Source organism: Pyxicephalus adspersus, chromosome 6 (assembly GCF_032062135.1).
Source record: "Pyxicephalus adspersus chromosome 6, UCB_Pads_2.0, whole genome shotgun sequence".
NCBI classification, from domain to species: domain Eukaryota; kingdom Metazoa; phylum Chordata; class Amphibia; order Anura; family Pyxicephalidae; genus Pyxicephalus; species Pyxicephalus adspersus.
This window is the reverse complement of record NC_092863.1, coordinates 82,946,888-82,969,551: the sequence shown is the minus strand read 5'-3', so window position 1 is coordinate 82,969,551 and position 22,664 is coordinate 82,946,888. Positions and strand designations below refer to the sequence as shown.

At 42.2% G+C, this 22,664-nt stretch overlaps 1 protein-coding gene and 1 long non-coding RNA gene across 2 annotated transcripts in view; one reads left to right on the top strand and one right to left on the bottom strand.

Moving 5' to 3' along the window:
- Positions 1-344: 344 nt before the first annotated feature.
- On the bottom strand, positions 345-10,537 carry LOC140332594 (uncharacterized). The gene is made up of 3 exons (XR_011921186.1): positions 10,317-10,537; positions 5,676-5,829; positions 345-1,165 (listed from the first exon to the last, which is right to left on the bottom strand). It is a non-coding gene; the product is annotated as an uncharacterized lncRNA (long non-coding RNA).
- A 408-nt stretch (positions 10,538-10,945) lies between these two features.
- Positions 10,946-22,664, top strand: part of ZSWIM6 (zinc finger SWIM-type containing 6) — an 85,400-nt gene continuing 73,681 nt past the window's right edge. The window contains exon 1 of the mRNA XM_072416379.1: positions 10,946-11,476. Within this exon, the coding sequence (XP_072272480.1) occupies positions 10,975-11,476 (502 nt within the window). The 5' untranslated portion in view covers positions 10,946-10,974. The remainder of the gene's footprint in view (positions 11,477-22,664) is intronic.

Genomic DNA, 22,664 nt, shown 5'->3' with positions numbered 1-22,664 from the left:
CGTTGGAAAGGATCTTTCACGATCCTTTCCAACGACAAAGGATTACACGATGCATGAACGGTGCTGTATACTGTTCTGCTCTATGGAGAGGGGAGGGGGAGAGCGACGGAGCGGCACCCTGCTGCGCGCTGTCCCCCTTCCCTTGCATTAGGATCGGTCGTCGTTCATCGTTCAATGAACGACGCCGACTGTGCACATGCCAGATTCTCGCCCGATATCTGGCCGATGCCGATTATCGGGCAAGAAAAATCTGACGTGTGTATGCAGCTTTAGATCGATTTAATAGACAGCAATTATTTTTTTGGCTATACTGTAAAACTGACATTCTTCCCACTGGCCAGCAATGTAGGAGGGATTCTTCCCCCTGACCACCACACTAATGTTCTGTGAGCTGTGGATAAAGTATTTATGGAAGGGGTTCCCTATGGACCTAAAGTTATTTCAAGGGGATCCTCCATGTTAAAAGGTTCTACATGGTTTCTTTTGTATTGTTTTCTATGGGTAGTTTAACTGTTTTATGTGCTCAAAGGTTAGGAAATGGACTCTGTCTAGTGAAAGGAAAACACACTGTACAAAACAGTTTTATTGGTAAATTATCTGTATTAGTATTGCCACATGTACTATTTCACTGCTCCTCACCTTTATGTCAAGGATGTATGCAAATCACTGTTTATTGTTATTTTTGTTTAAATTTTTTTAAAAAACGTAATAAAAATCATTGAACACAAAAGGTTCTACATGGTTATTTACTAAAGGGTACACTGATACAAATAATCATTACATTTTTGAATACCTATATATAGCAGTATCCTTGTTAAAGGTGTCCCCACTTGCAAAAAGTAAGATTGCGTGTTACAAAGCCAGGATCGCCACCCCTCTTGCTATATTTTATTCCTTGCGTGTTTATTCATGCTTTTTTTAATGTACAACTTTACAAACACGCCTGACAGCTCAAAGTGTGACCTGCAGTTAAAACAGAACTAAACTGAAAACAAAACAATGACACCTTTAATCCTGCAGATCCCTCAAAGGCGCTGGTCCTTCCCACATCGTTCTGGAATTCCTCTATGTCACAGCGCTAATGAAGCACTGGATGCCGCTGTCTTCAGTCCTCTCCTCCTTCTTCTTGGCACTGCGCAGGTGCAAGATCAGGTGACGTAGCACGCTGTAAAGGGGGAAAAAAAAAGGAGAGACGATCTCACTTCGGTTGCATAGGATTTGCATCTCTTCCCCTTCTGCGCATGTCCAAGATTAGAGCATGTGCAGAAGGAGCACTTAGAGCCTCCCGGGATGTGTGACGTAGGTATGCTGTATCTTTTTTTTTTTTTTTTTTTAAAAAAAGGGCTTTGCACTTAAAAAAATAAAAAATAATTTACATTTTTCCTTTACATATTGCTGTCTACCCTTTTATGTAAAGTGAAAATGTTGAGTTTAGGCCCGCTTTAAGGGAGTTGTATAGTTATTTGCTGGACCGATCTCTGTGTTGTCATCATTCAGTCATTCGGCTATATATATATATATATATATATATATATATATTTATATATATATAATTATTGGTAATACTTTCATTCCTTGTGTTCTAAGTATCCAGGAATACCCCAGATGTCCATCGCTAGCATCACATTTGCCAGGAAAGCTATTTCTATAAATGCTTTTCACAGCAAAACTCCATCAGTGCAAAAGATAAGCGTACACCGTACTGGGCTCAGGTTTAATGTGCCGTAATTATAGCTGAGTAAGTACATGTGCAATGTTTAAAGGTTTTCCTGTGGCCACTAGAGGTAAAAAGCTCCCCGCGGTTGATCTTTGTGTTCAGCAGCTCAAAAGAACTTGTTTTGTTTTCTTCAGAACTTAAACAAGACCCCACATCCTGCAGCAAGACTTTGAACTAGCGCACTGGCAGTTTTGAGGAACATACGCCAATTCCTGTATCTGATGACAAGCTTTTCTAAATGTGTCGAAGCACCTGCAAAACATTTTCATCTCAGTTATAGTTCTCTTTAAGATGTATCTCTGAAGGCATAGCTTGATCTTAGAAGGCAATGCACCTTCCTGTCTCAAAACTTCTAAGTCTGGTCTAATCACATCTCAGCTACCTGCCCCAGATTTTCTTCAACATATGCCACAAAAAATAATATAGTTTCGATTAATTATAAAGCACTAAGCGTGCATGTGAACGGAAACAAAAAATAATCTTATTAACACGAGTTAAAATTTTTAAAAGTATTGTTTTGAATATTAAAATTATGTTTTACTGGAAGGCAGCCACATGTGAATTAGGCTACACGTCAGATGATTCTCGCCCTAGGGCTCGTCTCAGACAAGAATCTGGCATGTGTACAGCAGTCATCTGACGTCGTTTATGGATCCGTCCTGGCTGATCCACGAATGACCACAATGAAAGTAAAGAAAAGAGAACGCAGTGGGGTGCCACTCACTCGTTCCCTCCCCCCCCCCCCCCCCCTCTATTGAACAGAATGGCACTGTATGTACAGCGCTCGTTCATGCATCTTTTAGTATTTTATTGTTGGAAACGAAACAACAAACGTCTAACGTGCACATAGTCTTAGAGCCTAAAAAAAACAAGTCCATGCATATTATTTTAAATTGGACTAGTTTAAATCTTTGTGATTAATTTACATTTCACAATTTTTTTGTATCAGTGTGCACTGTAGGGCCTATTGATGGCAATGGCAACAGATGAAAAGTAGGATTTATGATAAAGTGAGTTTTTTTTATTAAATTTTTTATTTATATAGCAATACCATATTGCACAGCACTTCAAAAAGGTCGTAGTTATATCACTAACTGTCCCCCAAATAAGCTCACAATCTAATGTCCCCACCATAGTCATATGTCATTAACACAGTCTAAGACCAATTGTGAGAGGAAGCCAATTAATGTAACTGCATGTTTTTAGGCTGTGGGAGGAAACCGGGAATGGCCAGAGGAAACCCACATAAACACGGGAAGAACAAACAAACTCCATGTAGATAGTGTCATGGCTGAGATTGGAATCTGGTACCTGGTGCTGTAAAAACAAGAGTGTTAAAATGCTTTTAATTGTACACATAAAGGTGTGAATCCTATCTTAGGGTATTATTACTAAGAGATGTAGGGCTTGTTCACACAGTCATTTTTGGTGTGGTTAACACTTACCAGCTGCCTTCTTCCAATTGAGTTTTGACAGGCATTCACTGGAATTTACATCACTTTTAAACTACTATAGGTGCAGTTTCTTGTGTTGCGGCAATATTGCATATTGTTATAAAAGCATTTGACTGGTGATCATGCTAGAAACTTTCTCTTAAAGGGGGGCACAGCTCTGTCATTGGGCCTGATTTACTAAAGCTTTCCAAGGCTGGAGAGGATACACTTTCATCAGTGAAGCTGGGTGATCCAGCAAACATGGAATAGATCTGGTCCAGTATTTATAACATTTTCTAGAAATAGCAAATAACTTTGAAGAAATCCATTCCAAGCTTACTGGATCACCCAGCTTCACTGATGAAAGGGTATCCTCTCAATTCTTGGAGAGCTTTAATAAATCATGCCAATTGTCTCCCAAATTCCACTCCTTTGTTGTCACCAAGAACATTCTGACCATTCCTTTTCCCACTGCTTTCATTCGTTTACTCTAAAAGTCTACCATTACATCTCATGGTGCATTTTTAAGGTATTTAGGGTCGTAATCCATCTAGTCTGGACCCACCGATGTCCAGTCTTGGTGTCACCACTTGACATGCAGGCTAAAAGGGAAGATACAGGTAGTCTTGATGGGGGTAGAGGGACTAGTTCGCATGATTTGCAGAAGTCTGTTGCTGTTCTGCAACATCTTGTTACACTTTAATGACCCAAACTCTGCAGTTGGTTCTTTTTGCATATCAAAGCACAGCTTGTTCCAGAGATTATTAAATGTCTAGGCTCCCTAAATTTTTTTTTTAATTTGTTTGTGATTAACTCACAGTGAGGATTTTTATACAGTAACTGACACCACACTGCCCAATAATATATTGGGACAAAAATCTGTCCTAATTTATTAAGATAATGTACCTATTCCGACTTACATACAAATTCAACTTAAGAACAATCCTACAACCTGGGGACTACCTGTAATAATAATTCAGAAGCTTACCAGTTCAAAACTAAGAATATGTCTTTATTCTGGTTTATTGAAGTCATCATAGAAGTTGGCCAATTAGTAGTAGCCTGAACTACAGTCGCCCTTTGTGAAGCAACTTCACAATCCACTTTGCAGGCCAAGAAAGGCCCTTGAATCCTAGAACAATCTGTCAGGTACTTAAATCTAGAAGTGGATGGGTCATTCTCGCCATGTCACAAAGCAGCTTTCTCTAAGCCCTCTCTAAACACTTTTCAGGCAAGGAATCTCATTTCATCCATCTCTTGATTTAACAACACATGCACTCTTTAAGAGCACATTTCATCTTTATGGTCATGCCCAGGAGCAGCTTCTTCCCTGCTCTCAATTGTTTTTAGCACATTGCATACATGCCCCATCCTTTACTAGGGAAAATACAGGATAGGAAGCCCAATGTCCTGAAGCCCAATGCCCTGGCTTGGCCAGGTTCAGCCTCATATGATTGGCTTTGTTAATAGACTTAGCCTGCCCTTTCACAAGGTCATCCCTAAATATTTGTCCTCACACCTCTGAGAAACACCCTCAAAGATTAGTTGAGGCAGACCAAAAATTCCTAATCAGTAATTTGCTCTTTTCACTTAGTCTGATGGAAAAAGTCCTCCACAGGAGCAGGGGAAAGAAACCAGTACCTAAGTTTACAACCTTTCCATAGAATCTATAAAAAGGTGGAAAAGAACTCTGGCTGGCTAAATACAGCCCACCTGCCAAAACAAATAACAAATTTAGGCTAGGGACACACCTGCTTATGTTAAGGTCCCAACCCAAAGGAAAGTGTCCATGTCCCGTGCAGCAAATCTGGCACCTGAAGCAGGCCTCTTATTCTGTAGTCCAATAAAAAAGAAGCCTTGAGACATTCTGTATCACTTAACTGCATTTACTATATACCAATATTATTTCATGCAGATTGGTTTCGTTTTTAATTCCACAATCTTCTTTGTTTTACATGATAATAGTTTTCATTGGTCTTGTGCTTTAGACCATGCAGATAGGTAATCTGCTTTTCCAAACTGAATAATTACCACTACAGCTGGAATTTACCAGAAAATAACAAAATAGAGCAAAATGCAAGAATGCATAAAATCCAATACACTTGAAAAAAAGCTCTTAGGTCATATTTTAGAATAGCATCCATCAAAACAGAGGCAAGTTTGCAAAGGTTGTTTCATAAGTATTGTTGCAGACACAAACCTAAAGAGAATAAATGGTCTAGAAATTAAATGAAGACAATGAGCTTAATTTATTAAAGCTCCCCAAGTCTGGAGAGGATACACTTTCATCAGTGAAGCTGGGTGATCCAGCAAACCTTGAATGGAAGCCATTTAGTATCTGTTAGCAAATGTTTACAATCCTGGACCAGATCCATTACAGGTTTGCTGGATCACCCAGCTTCACTGATGAAAGAGTATTCTCTCCAGTCTTGGAGATCTTTAATAAATCAGGGCCTATGGGTCCACACAAATCTCTCTATTAGACAGTTGTCACTTGGACAAGTATCCCCATTGGAAGATTTCACCTTTTCTTTGTCTTTTCTGGTGATATTTCGAAATGTTGGATTTATCCTCATGTTCTGTGCTAGTACCAGTTGTCATCAGAGCAAAGAGACAGTAAATCTTCCCAGCAGAGTCACGGAAAGTATTATAACATGACAGAGGTTCATCTTCATCAATCTATAAAAAATAATATAAAAAAAGTTTTAAATATAATTCATTAGAAATATTTTCATGGCCTTGGAGTTAAATTACGTATATTTGTCAGGTTAAAATTTAGCATGTTTACAGGTTTCCCTACATCTTTTATCAGTCTGTCATGTTGATCCTGTCATCTTTTTTGATTGTTTGTGACATAAATCTGATGTCTGTTTAGGGCTTTACTAAAAATGTAGTTAAAAAATTGGGAGCAGAGTCTTTATTGCAGAAGAGATAGGCTGTGTCTCTTCTAAAACCAAACATACTTACCCGCATCATAACAACCTTAATGATGTATGTTTAGCTGGGCATGCGTAGGTCAGTGTACCAGGCATAGCTGGTTACCAAGAATAAATGAACTCCCGTGCGCATGTGTGGAGGTTACAGTGTTCTCACCCGGCCATTCAAGATGGCAAAAGATCTGGAACCTGAAAGACAACCGAGTGAAGATGTCAGCTCCAATGAATGAGCGATTGGAAGTGAATTACTAACAGGCAGCTAAGTATGTGTGTTTTTTTTCTCAGAAGAGACATAACCTGTCCCTTATGTCCCTATGGTTGATCTTGACTTCCTGCATCCTTCTACCTGATACGGCATTACAAAGGTGTATCAGTATGGAGTCTTCTAGAAGTCCAAAAACCAATGGGTTATTTAGAGGCCAAAGAAAAACTGGTTTTTATTTTTAGGTATAGTAGGTAGTTGGGAATAGGTAAGATTTCCCTCAGTTCCTGTTCTAATACCACCCTGTAACGTTCTAACATAGTAAAGCTCTCCAAGACTGGAGAAGGGAGAACCTGAGTGATCCAGCAAACCTGGAATAGATCTGGTCCAGGGTTGAAAAATTTGCCAACTAATTGAAAATTAGTTTTTAGAAATTCATTCCAGATTTGCTGAATCACCAAGGTTAACCCACGATAGTCTAACTTCTCCAGTCTTGTAGATCTTCAATAATTCACCAGGATTCTAAGTGAAGGGAAACATTCCCAGCTTAACCCTCTGGCGGTAATCTCTGGGGTTAAATTTCATTACAAAAAGTGGTTAACCCCGAGCCACACTCCCGGTGGAATTGAGGGCTTACCTATTCCTCACAAGCCAGCAGTGTCCTCCAGTGATGCCGGCTCGGCGTCTGTGTCCACTTGGTGATGCCCAGGCGGCATCTGTGTCCCCTGGCCTCGCATCCCGGCGTGTGAACGTTGGAGACGAGAGGCTAGGGGATGCAAATGCGGGGCAGGCATGCGACGTGTGTGCGGGCGGCGTGCATGCGTTGGGGGGTGGGACTGGCGGGAGAAATATTTTTAAATGTCAAATGTACCGATTTGACATTTAAAAATGCTAAATTAATCATACCGCCGAAGAGGTTGAAGGGTGAATTGCATGCTCCTAAATACCAAGTAGTATCAGGTACTTTCCTTGCTCCCAGCGGCTATATAGTGGGTGAGGGAAGGTGAGTTCGTCCTGTTGGGAATGGGGTCATTAATGCAAATCTTATGTTTTTTATCAGCACAGGCTTAGTGGACAATGCTCTGTAATGTTCTTCCAATGCTTCAAAAAGGCAGGTCAGGAAGCTAAGAACACAATCCCATGCATACTTGGATTGATATCAGAAAGGTGATTACACCAGTGGTGAAATCGCCAAGGTGAAACAACTACTTAGGCTGATGACACAGCGGTGAATCTGTTGCTGCCAATAGCTGATCAGAAACAAATCTATTTTCACGTGTGGCTCCTTCACTGTCCAGAGAAGTTTATCTCTCTGTGATGGAATGTCACCAGCCAGTGTTGGAGTCACACATCTTTGTTAGTATTCGTCCTCTGTGTAGTGTCACCTTCCTTGTAAGATGAGGATTAGTTTTAATATCTTACTATAGAATAGAATAGAATACTATAGAATACTATAGGTATTACTAAAGAAATGCAAAATATTTGTTGGTTTTTTTCTCACTCATTTTGGGGTATTTTCTTTCAAATCTAAGACCAAACAAGAAATGATAATTATCAAAGTCAAACTATTTAATGCTATTAAATACAACCATTAAAAAAATACACAGTTAAGGTCATACTTACCTAAAAGAGCATCTGAGAAATAAACATTCAATAAACATTCTCATTTACCCCCCATATTCAGAACATTTCCAGGTCCTGTCACTTTCACCTATGCAGCATTTCCAAAATACGCCCCTCTGTCCCCAGAGACCACCAAACTCCTTGTCCTCTTATCACCTCTGGTCTGGACTACTGTAACCTCCTCCTGTCTGGTATTCCACTAACCCGACTCTCTCCTCTACAATCTATTATGAATGCTGCAGCCAGACTCATCCATCCTTCCCTCCGCTCCTCTTCCGCTGCATCTCTTTGTAGTTCTCTTCACTGGCTTCCAATTCACCTTAGAATCAAATTCAAGCTCCTGTGCTTTGCCTTCAAATCCCTACACAGTTCTTATCCCAGTTAATTTTCTGACTTAGTAAAAAAAAAAAAAATACTCCCCCATCTGCTCTCTTCTCTCCTCCAATGACTGACAACTGACTTCCTCACTCATAACCTCATCACCCGCACGGATACAAGACTTCTCTAGAGCTGCCCCAACTCTCTGGAATGGTCTTCCTCGTCCTATTTGGCTTGCTCCGAATTTCTGCTCATTTAAAAGAGCGCTCAAAACCTATTTTTTTCAAACTTGCCTACCCATTTCTTCTGTCTTTTGATACCGTTACTACTTCCCACTACTACATGTCCCCCTCCTATTGTGTGTAAATTCACCCACCTACTGGATTGTAAACTCTTTGGGGCAGGGTCCTCTCCTCCTCCTGTATGTATTCATTTGCAACCCCTATTTTATGTTCAGCGCTGCATAACATGTTGGTGCTATATAAATCCTGTTTATTAACCACCTGGGCGTTACACTGAGGTCTAGATTTCTGTACCAAAAGCGTTACACTGTTTTTCATGAAATTTTTTTTGTTAAATTGTAGACCTGTACTTTACAGAAATATGTCCGAATAGGGTTCTAGTAGATATCATGAATATAAAAAATTTTGAAACACACAATCATGTAAAAAAAAAAATACTTTTAATGAAATTAAAGGAAAAACACAAAATTCAGCTTAAACAAGAATACATAAATAAATGAAAAATACTGAAAATGTGATAATTCGGTATACTGTATAGTAATATTTTTTTCTAAAACACCTCCCTGGTGTCCGTCACATACCTATAGACAAAACCACATAAATATATTTTCTATTATTTTGTATTGGATTGGATACAGGACTTTGTATTCAATCCAATACAAAATGAGAACAAAATTCAAACTCTCATTATCTATTGGATTGAATACAAACTCCTGTATCCAATCCAATACAAAATGAGAGTTTGAATTTACCAATTACATGCTTTGTATTTATTTTGTATTATTTTGTATTGGATTGGATACAGGAGTTTGTATTCAATTCAATACAAAATGTGTTTGAATGAGTTTCAATTTGAATTTCCTGCACACGCGCCGACGTCATCGCACGCAGGGAGAAGCCGGCCGGCTTTTTTTTCTTGTTTCAGAGAGCACCCGGCCATGGAACGAGAACGAGGCTGGATGATCAGCGGGACCAGGTAAAAAGCCTGCCGGCATCTTGTGTTCCGCCGGCCGGCATCTTGTGTTCCGCCGGCCGGCATCTTGTGTTCCGCCGGCCGGCATCTTGTGTTCCGCCGGCCGGCATCTTACTGGTCCCGCTGGTATAGGAGAAGGCACCTGACGCTGGAGAGGGAGATCGACGCTGGAGGACAACGCTGGAACACGAACACGACGCTGGATGAGCACAGCGGGACCAGGTAAGTGGGGATTTTATTATAGGGAGAAAAGTTCGGGGTTAACGAAAATTGCAACTTTTTTTAGCCCGTACCAAGGTCGGGCTTAGCGGTTGGGAGGTTAATAATAATAATAAACAAATAAAATAAAACAATCAGATAGGAATCAGTATTGGCGGAGCGGGGTGACTGTTGTAATGGTGGAAACAATACTGAAGTGTACGTCTCGGTAATGGTTGCCTCATACAACTTAACACTACACTGACGTCACGCTGTGCCTCCCTTAAGAAGAGAGGTAAGAATAAAATCTTTTTATTTTCAAGTACCTTTTACACCTATTAAAAAAAAAGGAAGTTGTTATAAACCTATTTAATGGTGAGGCCTACACTACTTTATCTCTGTTGTCAATAGCAACAAGCAGGCTGCCCTGAGAACACTGTGGTCTAGGATTGGGTGACATGCGCAGTCATAGTGCCCTGACAGGGTTAAGTGCTGAGCAGTGGAGGGGGTGTGGACATTGGATGATCAGCTCTCTCTCACACACTTCCTGACTCTGCCACATTTCTTTTGTTTTGAAAAAGGTCGTGACGTCACCGTCAGTTTCCAGCACGGGGGCTCCTCGCCAGCCGAGGTCACAAGGTTCAGGCAGCCACGCCCACACCTCGTTTGCCTACCTAGGTCACGCCTACAATTCTTTTGCAGCGCTCTGCGCCCACCTCGCTTTCCCGTCAGGAGGCGCGCCACCCCTGTCACGTCCGACTTCAAAGGCCATGGAGAACTTCAAAGGACAGCCCGTCCTCCTTTACCCCGACCGCCCTCTTTCTCTCACACTGGCGTCACCTCCTCCTCCTTCCCACTCTCCCTCCCTCCTTCCTCGACATTCCTGTTCAGTTTCCCAGCCTAGAAGGTGGTTTCTCTATTTATGATAACAGTGAGATAATTTGCATAGCCCCGCCCTCCCGCGTGACGTCTCGCTGTAAAGTTTTATTTTCAATTCTCGTTCAGTCGCCTGATGAACTCGAGACTGGGCGGAGCTAGCGATAAGTAGGTGTGGTTAGTGTGAGAAATAGGCGTGAAGTGTTTTTCACCTCACGGTCTCTGGACTGGGTGAACTCTTGGGTGGGCGGGGATAATACTTGAGTGGGCGTGACAAGTGTGAGAAATTATCCTTATCTCACGTAGAGACAAGGCGTTTGTTTATGGCTGGAAGGCGTGGCCTGGTGGCCGAGGGGCGGTACTGCGTTGTGTTGAGTGAATGCTGAGCTCGCCCTTTCCTCCCCCCAGTTTATAATGTGCGGCCACTTCCGCTGGCGGCTCAGAAGCGGTGCGATCATGGCGGAGCGCGGTCAGCAGCCTCCCGCTAAGCGGCTCTGCTGCAGACCAGGCTTCGGCTCGGCTTGCAGGCCGGGGCAGCGGGCAGGAGGAGCCCCCGGCAGCTCCGCTCACGGCCTGTCAGGGAAGACTCAGAACCCGGAGTCTCTGCTGGACATCGCGGCCCGGAAGGTGGCGGAGAAATGGCCCTTCCAGCGGGTGGAGGAACGCTTCGAGAGGATCCCTGAGCCCGTACAGCGCCGCATCGTCTACTGGTCCTTCCCGAGGAGCGAGAGGGAAATCTGCATGTACTCGTCCTTTAACACGGGCGGAGAGGACGGCGGGGCCCCCACAGGGGGGGTGCCGGGGGCCACCGCTGGGGGAACAGCGGGGGGAAGTGCCGCCTCGGGAGCGCCCACAGCGGCTGTGCCAGTGACCGAGAACACGGATGAGAACAGACTGCCCTTCCGCCGGGGCATCGCTCTGCTGGAGGGCGGCTGTGTGGACAATGTCCTGCAAGTGGGTGAGTGTGACCCGGGGGTCCTATCATTGCCCCCCCCACCAGGGGGTGTCCTATCATTGCCCCCCCCACCAGGGGGTGTCCTATCATTGCCCCCCCACCAGGGGTGTCCTATCATTGCCCCCCCCACCAGGGGGTGTCCTATCACTGCCCCCCAGGGGTGACCCCCGATCAGCATCCCGGATCATTGCGTTCTGAACTGGGGGAGGAGGAGGGATTCGGGTCATTCCTTCCCGGACACATGAGCTGGTTAGGGGTCCTATATCCCCCCTTTGTGACAGATGAGCTGGTTAGGGGTCCTTTGCCTCCCCCCAACACATGAGCTTATTGGGGGTCCTATATCCCACCTTCCCGGATGCTTGAGATGGCTGGGTTCTTGTGTCCCCCCCTCCCCGAAACATGAGCTGGATGGGTGTCCTATGTCATTCCCTGTCACACGAGAACCCAGACTCCATGTTTCAGGATGTTCTATATGTTCCCCCAGCACGGTATGATTTGTGGTGTTCTATGTTTGTTTCCAGCACACGAGATCCAGGGTCGTATGATTTAGGGTGTAGTGTTCTTTGATCAGTGTGTTTTAGGGCGTTCTGTGTCTTAGGGGTCTTTAGGGTTTATGTCTTCCTACAACACATGAGATCCAGAACTCTGATTTAAGGTTTCCTGTCCTTCCTCTTTCCCCAAACCCATGAGCCAGGACTGTATTACTGACCATGTCCCCCTAACACCAGCCTGGAGGATAGAGCGCGTGTGTTCCCCAACACATGTGTGGGCTTTATGATTCAGGGTGTCCTACCCCCCAACAGATGAAAGTAAGGGCTGCATGATTCATGTATTGTTGATATAACAGATGGTATGATTTGGCGTGTCCTATATCCCCCAAAAAGCTGAGGTTCAGGACTCTGGGATGTCAGAACCCCCCCCCAACATAGTAAACCAGGACAGTATGCGTCTCAAGTGTCCTCCATCAGAAAGGAGCCAGAACCCCCCAACGCTAGCAGATGAGAACCAGGACTGTATAATTTATTATATCCTATGTTTCCCCCAACACATAGGCCAGGACAATATGATTCATCAGTGTCCTTTGCTCCCCAGCTTGAGATCCAGTTCTTTGTGATTTGGGGGTGTCGTATCCCCAGCAGAATGGAGATGGTCCTGCTTTGGTGTTCTGTTCCTTTCCTTCCCAGATGTGAGCCAAGACTGTATAATCTGGGGGTAACTAACTACCCTCCCGGGCTATTGACAGCCAGAATTTGTGACCTGGGGTTGTCCTGGTTATCCCCTGAAAGATGACAAATTACTTAATGTGTGTGAATCTGGGGGTGAATGATCACCCTTCCTCCTTGTATCTGACAGAAGCTGGAAGTGTGTGCCCCCTCGGTGCTCTTATCCCCTATATTCCAATATGACTGCAAGGTTGTGTGATCCAGGGGTATTACCGGGACCAGGTTCACCTCTAGATGACGGCTAGGGTCAGAGACCTGGAAGATAGGTAAAGATGCTGATAATCTCCACCTTTCCATTAGATATCGGTGAGGAGTGTGTGACCCCAAGGGGTCTCCGCATGGCACCCCGGAGTATACAGTGGGGGGGATGGGTTCAAATCTCCTTCTAGATGACAACTAGAACCATTTGATCTGAGTTGTCTGGATCACCTTCCCCATGACAGCTGAGGGTCCCGTGATCTGTCTCCCCCTTTACAGTCAGTTGTGCTGTGTATGACCCCCTCACACCTTCTACCCTGTTGGTGGCTATGAGAGTGTAATATCCATTCACCCTTCTCCTTTACCCTACACCCGGGCAGTATATTTGCCCCAGGAGTCCTCTGACACAACAGAAATGAATCTCTAGTCCTGCTTGTGACAGCTGCTATTGTATGTGTGACCAGGGGGTCCCGGCCCCGTTCACCCTCTTCAATAAAGCAGCAGAACACAACCTATACTGTCAGTGCACAGTGTATCCCGGGGTCCCTTTCCTTGCTTGCCACCCACGTTATTTTCTGCTTTTCCAAATCCTGCAATTCCCAGTTAATGAGAACCATTTGAGGAAGGCAGAAGGAGTCATAGGCCGTCTTGTTTATATGTGCATAGCGGAGGTCCTACCAAATCATCAAACCACCTTCTTTTTCATGTCACCCAACCTGTCTTGTCTACTAAGGGTCGCTTAGTATGTTGTGTGACCCAGGGGCACCTTTCATGCTCCACCAACATTTCTGCTTAACCATTAAAGTCAGGGTTTGTGTTTGTAGGTCAGCGGAGGAAAACAAGAAACTTGCATTTATCAGGATTCTCTTATGTAGGGTCCCTGCACAGATACCACGGCTCTGATTTTTCTTTATTCGGGGAAACACGGGAGATTGTAAGACATTAATTTAATGTAAACAAGGGATATCCCTGTTATTTAAGGACAGATGTCAACCTTAACGTGTCACCCACTGGGGGAAGCGTCCCCCACCTCTGCACAGAACAGGGGAGAAATGTAGGCTGAGAACAAAGAGGAATTTAAAGGGCAGCACACAAGGAGGTGGATGAAATCTGCAGACACACAATGCACTGCATACCCAAGTGTGTGTGTTTCCTGTTTTGTTGATGAGCTTGAGCTGCTGGTTTTTTTTCCTCTTTGTGGTTGTGTTGGCTCCTGTCGGTGCTTGGTAGAGTCTGGTGTCTGTCAGCAGATCCATATTATTTGTCTTGTTTCCTATTTCATGCATTATGGAGTTCTCATAGTGATGAATGCAAATCCCCCCCCCATGTTTTGTGGACGAGCTTTGTGATCTGTTATTATTTATTTTTTTTTTTTCTTAGAGGTTGTCTTGTCTCAGGACTGTTCTCACTAATTGCCTGGAGGTGTCTTTAGGATTTGGGTGTCTGGGAGAAAGGAGAGGTCACACCTCCTGGTGGGTTGAGCTGCATGATTGCTTGGAGGTGCTTGACAGGATTGTGTGTGAAAGACAGAGAGGGGGTGGGAGGCTTCGATCACACACCCCTGGGCTGTGCTGCTGCATTGTGCCAGCCTGAGCAGAATGGAGCTGTTTCTTGTCAGGACAAGGGAGTGGAGTGAAAACAATACCCACCTTTCATGTCCCCCTCCTCCTTCTTTATCCTTTGCTTTATTTGTATTGTCCCATCGCGAATTATATTCTTATAGGGGCATTAGCATTCCCCCTCCTTCTTATGGGTTAAAATTGTCAGCCTACTTTTCCTATAGAGGTATTGGTGTACCACCTTCCTCCTATAGAGGTATAATTTGGCACCCTTTCTTCCTAATCTGGTATTGGTGCACCCTCCTCCTCCTATAGAGGTATTATTGGCACCCTCCTCCTCCTATAGAGGTATTATTGGCACCCTCCTTCTCCTATAGAGGTAATATGGGCAACCCTTCTTCCTAATGCGGGATTGGTGCACCCTCTTCCTCCTATAGAGATAATAGATGGCACCCCTTCCTATAGAGGTGTTGGCGGCACCCTCTTCCTCCTATAGTGGTAATATGGGCTCCCTCTTCCCCCTTTAGAGGTTTTATTGGCCCCCTATCTTCCTAATGTGATATTGGTGAACCCTTTTCCTCCTATAGAGGTATTATTGGCACTTCTTCCTATAGAGGTATTATTGGCACTTCTTCCTATAGAGGTATTATTGGCACTTCTTCCTATAGAGGTATTATTGGCACTTCTTCCTATAGAGGTTTTATTAGCACCCCTTCTTCCTAGGGTAATAGATGGCACCCCCTTCCTATAGAGGCACCTCTTGCTATCAACTTTTGTCTTACAGCAAATGCTGCTGTCAGAACCAATCTTGTGTGTAGATTGCTCTTTAGCTACCTTTCTTGGTTTAGGGGGGGGGGGTCTGCATTTTTTTAAATTTGTTTATACATTTTAGACAAGAATGCAGATCAGGCCTCACAATGCTGTTTTTAATGGCTGCAACAAAATAAATATCTTTTTAAAAAAAATGTCTAAATATCTAAAGAGATTTTTATGTTTGCAGGGGAAGGAAGCTGAAGCCTCCCTACCCTCCTTGTATTTGCCAATCGTTCAATAGCCGTCAGGCATTCAGAATGTGTTCTCATTTTCATGTTTATTTGTGTCTCTTCAGTTTTTTTTTTGTCACCCCTCAAAAAGAAGCTAAACAAAGAAAGCTCTTTATTTTCTTTTCAATGCCTCTTAAATAGAACAGACTTGACAAAGCCAGCCATGCTGATGGCTTAAAGCTACAGTACAGTGTATAATTTAGCTGGGAGCCCATTCCGAGCTCCCAGCTTAATGAGGATTGCATTCTAAGCTCAAGTTACATGTTTTTTGTTGAAATGTATATATAGGTTATGTTTCAATTCACACCCTTTGTGTTCTTTGTGTTTCTGTTTTTTTTTTTTTTGCTCTTTTTGTTTTAGTTTGATCTGTCTGTGCTTTGGTTCCAGATGTAGCTTGCAAATGTGATTTTCTGCATGATCCATTTTTTTCCTTTAATGACTTAATAACCCTGCATCGGACACAGCCTACTGCTGCTTCATCTGGGCTTGGTGCTCTTTACGTCTGCCTAGAGGGCCTTCATCACTGGCAAGGCACGGCCTTCCTTACCCTCTTTATCCAATTATATGTCTTTCTATGGCTTTTTCTGAAAAGATCCCGAGGTATAGTTGTGGTGACTGTCAGCTACCCACCTCTTCTTGTTGGCATTGACGAAGGGTTTTTGTCTGTGCTTGACTTTACATGCAGGCAATGAAGGATGACAGCAGAGAAAGCACAGAGAGGGATCTTTGGCTGATTGCATTTAAGCCAAGAATCCATTGTAAAAATAAAGCTGTGGGGGCAATAAATAAAAATGCAATCTTTTGGAGACAGACATACAAGCCAAGGATTCATTGGCTTCCAGAAAGGGGAGGAGAGATCCTACAGGCAATAAAGGCTTTTTTTTGTATTCTTTTTTAAAGGTAGTGATTCTGACTTTCCTACCTGATGTTATAAAGTGTTTTTCTCATTCTACATTTTGTGAGTCACTGGTACCTTTTTATGGAACCATTAAAATGTTAACGTTGTGAAATAACAGACGATTTCATAATGGTAGCTTTTTATTTTATATGGTCGAATCACATGTTTGATGTGTTGGGTGTTATTTTTTTTAATTTTGTGATTGGTTTTGGGTGATGACACACATGGCAGCTGACTTGTTTTGCCTTCATGCATTCTAACCAAGGGCAGTATCCATGTTTATGCAGCCAAAGATAAAACTATTTGGAATTCAAACCGTTTTTTAAAGCCTGGCTATAAACCTATAAACTGGTTGTGTTTGGAAGATTCTTAAATTGCTATGCAGTTTGCATAGGGGGTGGACTATGTTTGCAGATTGTGTATCTGGAATTGTTATTATCAGAATACCATTATAGACACATGGGGAAAGGTGATGGAATTGCAGTTCTGATTATCCACAGGCCTGTGCGTGATCTGTGATTCAGTCTTCCTTGTTTGAACTGTATACAACCAGATGACACTTGTGTTGAAGGGTGTGAGCTATTGCTAAACCTGCATACAGATAGCTGTAAAATATTGTATTCTGTGGCTTTGTCGGATTTTGTCTGGTTATTTTGTCATTGTATGTAGATATATAATTACATGCTATAAAACATTCTGCACATTTTTTTTTTATTTAGGTATCATAAAGTCTGGTATTTATTAATGCTCATTAGCTTCCCAGAATTGATCAGTTTTTCAGAAATAATCAATTTCCAGTTTGTTTCTGGTGGACTCTGCGGCTTCTGTGCACGCCTGCTGTGGCCCTACTGAAGGCTTTCTGCCATCACTATTGGATTTTAATTTATTTAAGATTACAAATAATACAAAGAGTAGCCTGAACCTGCAAAGGTGGATGAGAACTCCAAAAACTTCCAAGAACACCATTGAAAATTTTGTGGGGGAGCAGCCCCCGTTGAAATGTTGGAGACTGGAGTCTGTCCTACTCCAGCCTTTAACTTCATTATCACTTTTGTTGCATCTTTAATATCCTCCTGGCACAAAAATGTAAAGGGCAATAAATTCTGTGTTGAAGTATTCTAGCTGCTGAGCCATATTTTTGTCTTTGTAGATAAAGCCCAAAGCTAGACCTGTATGTCAGAATTTTTCCTAAGTGCGATTTCTTCTAAATATGCTCTGATCCTCACCTCTGGTATCGCGATGCACTCGTGAACATTTTTACTTAAAGGGGTTGAGGGTACGCCAAATGTTTTCACAGTAGCTTCCATTCGTACAGCGCTGTGTAATATGTTGGCGCTATATAAATACTGTTTAATAATAATTTCCTATTTACAGTATGCAGAACACGCTGGTAAACCATATACATTGCAGATTAGAGTAAGATAACACCACAAGTATTGCAATCGGATTGTTCACTTTCTGCCAAGTTCAGTCTTTTCCATAAAAGATCCCGGGAGTCTCATTTAGCCATTGTTCTATAGATGCTCAAACATCACAATAAGCTTGAAATACCTTTAGATTAAAGGAGAAGTGCAAATTCTGTAGCATTTGTGGTTTGTTTAGGGAGAAATTGGCAGAGCAGGCAGATTTTTTGTTTGTCTCCTTATTCTTGGGCTGCTGAATTTGGAAGTGAATATGTATAGCTTGGTAAAGCTGCTGTCTTTGTTCTGTACACAGGCTGATTTGTGGCTGCTTGTTATGCAGCAAATACATGCTTGGGTGCACTTGGCTAAGCCAATTTCCTTTCCCGTCAAACATTTAATAATATGAGGGGCAGTGCCAGTATCTAGTAACCTGAATTTGTTTGAGTTTAGGTACAGTGACAGGTGAGCTCCTCTTATTTATTTTTCCTTTAGTTCCTCCCTACATTGCAATAATTCACTGTAACCCTTACATTGCAAGCTTGTATCATTTGTGTATTTGTAACTTTGTAAATGTGCAATGCCTTTGTCAAATGCCACAGCCAAACATATGGCAACAAAAGTAGCAGACATCTTCCTGTTAAGGGCATAGAAAACATGTGGTTTCACATTTTGTTTTTTCCAAATATGCACGTTTGGTTGTAATGAGCTATTGTGGCGAAGATCGGCAATTTGCAATAGATCCTTATGATCCTTTCCCAAAGTGATCCTGGCCTCAAAGGAGATCAGTGTCCTCCCTCCTTCATGGTGTATTTTTGTGTAGGTCATACCAGCAAGAGTTAGTCATGTTCCTTGTGAACTGCTTTTATCCATCTAAATGACATATCAAATATTACTCATTAAAAATTGCTGGTTTTAAGACTGGATATTTACAATATACATTGATAAGCCAAAACATTAAGAGCCAAGTGATTGTAATGTTTTGTGGTAATGCTTATTATTTGATGACTTCAGTGTACTTTTTAAACACTCGGGTTGCATGTGTGACAATATTTTGCTTTGCAGTTTGCTGCTGACAATCAAGCAAGGTTTTTTCTTAGCCGCTGCAGTGCATTGGGCAGTGAATTCAAATGACTGGGCTTTCCTGATCAATGCACACTTGTTTACAAAGTTTAAATTTTTCTAAAATTGTATAGGCCCTCTTGTGCTAACAAAAAAGACCTGGCCAGTTGAAGCACAGCTAAGATCAACAACGTTATCCAGTGGTATCTGGCACCAAAGTCCCCTAAGTCCCTTTTTGCTGACCACTTTTCTGCATCCTGCAGATGTTTTTGTCAGGTTATTGATATGTGCGCTCCTGGCCGTCCCTGTGATTGAACTGAAAACCTGATTTGTTGTAGACTGGGGTCAGTGTGGGCACTGGGGGACTGGTCTTGATTGTGAGTAAGGTAGAGAAAATGGGCCTGAATCTATCATTATGCGTAGCTTTACAAAGTAAATCCTTGTCATGAAACGGTCTCTCAAGGGGTCAGCAATCTAATTTAGGGGGAAGCCAATTAACCTACCTGCATGTTTTTGGGATGTGGAAGTAAACAAGAGTGCCCATGCAAATACAGGGAGTACATACAAACTTCTTGCAGATTTGAACCTGGGACCTTACGCCTATTATGTTTTGTAATGCAAGTAATTTGACTTACTATATATTATGCACTACTTTATAGTATTAAGTAAATGTGACTTATAGCCCCTATACAGCTGAGCTCTTCCAGTGTCAGGGCGGAGGAGTCCTGTTATATACACAGGTCAATAGGTTCCCAACAAAGTAAATTTATTGAAATTGTGTTATAGTAAGGGGCAAGAAATACTCCCAATTGCTGCTGGCTTTTACTGAGTGGCCCGCTCTGATTTACACAAGCCTGGTAGCCTCGGGTTGGACAGATTTAGCACTACTAGGTCCATATTCTGGAATGCCCTGTTTTTTCATTCAATGTATGAATGCCTTAAGTGTTACTGCAGCGTTGATGGAAATACAAAAAGGGGAAATGACTTCCTTTATACGTATTTCATATGTGTATTAGGCTGTATGCCTGGAGTTTGGTTTTAAAGCTTGGTATGGTAGCTGTGTTATGATGACATTTTGGGTTGCATGTTTACTAGGCTGCTTGAAAGGGGCATAGCCATTATGCTTCTGTTTTTTAATGTTTGCATATAGAGGGGTATTATAGTTCAATCAAGGTGAAACAGCTGCAATTTAGCTTTACAGGTGGAACAAAGATTAAACAAATAAGATGCAGTGCACAATATTCCTTATCAGTTCTGACTTTGGATTCCTTGTATCAGTATGAGGCGCACCCATTCATCTGTCCTGTCCATGTGTCAGTGTGTAGTGTAATGACTAATACCTGTATGTTGTGAGCATTCTATTTCCATGGTTCCGTGTTAATCTGTTATGTCATAGCATCTGGAAAGCAAGTGCATTCATGCCTTTCATAACATTTGAACCCATCTGGCGGGTGAATGGAGAATGAGATGCCAGTGTGTTAAAATGTCTAGACTGAGGGTGTTGTGCAAAATAATAAAGCTACCAATTCCCTGCCAAATGCTGACCCAATATCTTCATTCTGATTGTATATATTCATGACAATTGGACCAATAAGGACAGAGATATATATTTAAAATTATTATTATTAACCTAGGTAGGGTGGGAGAAAGCACCACAGAGGTGTTTGTTTAGGAACGTAGTCACTGAACACCAATAAGAGGGGTGTATATTTCTGCTTCTGATTGAAAAGGTAATTATTGCTGCCACTGAAAACCCATGAAGGTATAGTACTTGTTGGTGACAATGCCACTGACCCAATAATATTATTATTATTATTATTATTATTATTATTTATTTCTTTATCAATTAAGGGGGTTGTTTTTTCAGCTTCTAACAAAGGCAATATATTATTGCTGCTTCTGCTCTGTCCTGAACTTAGACATTTGCATGGTTGTCTGACAATGTATCCCTTCCATTCAGGCTTGCATTGGAGAGGGAGTTGCTGGCAGTATGCCATTTGTGAGGGCCCCTGAGTATAAAGCTTCCTGGTAGGTGGTCATCCCGGTATTTTCCCGGGCCTTTGCCTGATTTATTTTGCAATGGAAATTGTAAAAATGACTGTTTTATGTGTGCCCCTGCACTTGTGACTTTTGAATGCAACTGTAGTTATAGGTTGCAAAATGGCTGAGGTTAGGCTATGGGAATTTGGTATTTTATCTTAAAAGCTTTCATTTACAAGACGAGTAGTTTGTAAATAGGTAAGCTGCTGACATTCTTCTTCTGATTGTTGTGTGCACTTTCTATGTACTGTGGCTGCAGAATCCATTTGCAGTAGATAATGCCCAGTAATAAGTGTTGAAATGTTGACAAACTTTGCATTGATTTGTATATTTGATGTTTCCATTCAGTTAGGTTTCCCAGGCTTTGAAAATAAAACCAGTTTTCCAGTGCACTCCTAATGACCTTTTTGTAAATAGAAGCTTTGCTGTTCTAATACTCTGCTGGCCAGAATATAGTGTTATCTTCAACCTTGAGAGGTCCTGGGTATACACTAGAGATCATTGCATTCCCTCAGCCCTGCATGACTTCAAGGCCCAGTGATTAATGGCAGCATTATGGAGGCTCTTGGCTCCATTGTGGCTGTGTGTTTTACATGGGTACTGTTTTTAACAACTGCACTTAGGATTTGCTTTTTATCACTCCTTTTTTTTTCTATTCCCCCAGACAGTTAACGGTCAGCCCTCCCTGTAACCTGTAGACTTTTATGACTAAGCACTCTTGTGGCATACCATCACCCTCCTTGGTAGCTAGTTTCACATGAATATAACCGTGTACCTTAACGCCTTTCTTCTCACCAGTAATTTAGGCTAGAATGTAGTCTGCCGCATGCATGAGTGCTTTCATTTTATTAGTTGTAACCCTGGTGTGGGAGGTTGTTTTTTTAACCTTTAAATGGAAAGAAAAGCTAATCGTGCTGACGAGGGTGAGGGGATCACAATGCTGTACATACAAATATACATTGTGTGTAGATACTTGTGATTAAAGGCCTAGGGACAAGGGCTCTATTTGCTTCAAATGGTATTTGCATTCCCATACTAGGCAATGGAAATGAAAATCCTATTTGAAGGTCAACTGCAGGTGAGATGCACCTTTCAAAGAATTTTGGATAATCCTTTTAAGGGTCTCAAACGAACTCTTTCAACACGGGCTCTGTAATGAGGTAATTTGTACCATAGGAGCTAAACGTGAGCCCTGCTACCAAAATATTTTTTTTTTGTTTGTTGTAAGAACACTGGCAAGGCAAATATAGGTGGGATGAGAGGGGTGGGTTACAGACAAGCGTAATCGGTCAAAATAAATATGCATTGCTGTTCTGAGTCAAATATATACCCTTGTTTTGCACAGACAAATCAGACGGAATAAGGCTATAACATTGGAGAGGGAAAGCTGCTGGTGCATGGAACTGAATGTACCCTATTTAAGTATGATGGGAAATATAAGAAGTTGACATGCCAGATAAGGACACATCTTGTAGGTGACTAAGAACTTCTTTTTCGTGGAGGTGGCATAAACCTCCAAACATCACATCTGACTCTTCGATTTGACACAAGCACACTGAAAATACTTCAGTTTCAATGGTTTCTGTGTTGAATTAATTTGTCACGCTTTTGTCAGTCACATGGCAATCCATAGCCTGGCATTTGGTATTGCTCTGGTAGCTTTATTAGTAAGAGTACTTTCAATGCAGCCTCTCTCTCTCTCTCTCTCTCTCTCTCTCTCTCTCTCTCTATATATCTATATATATATATATATATATATATATATATA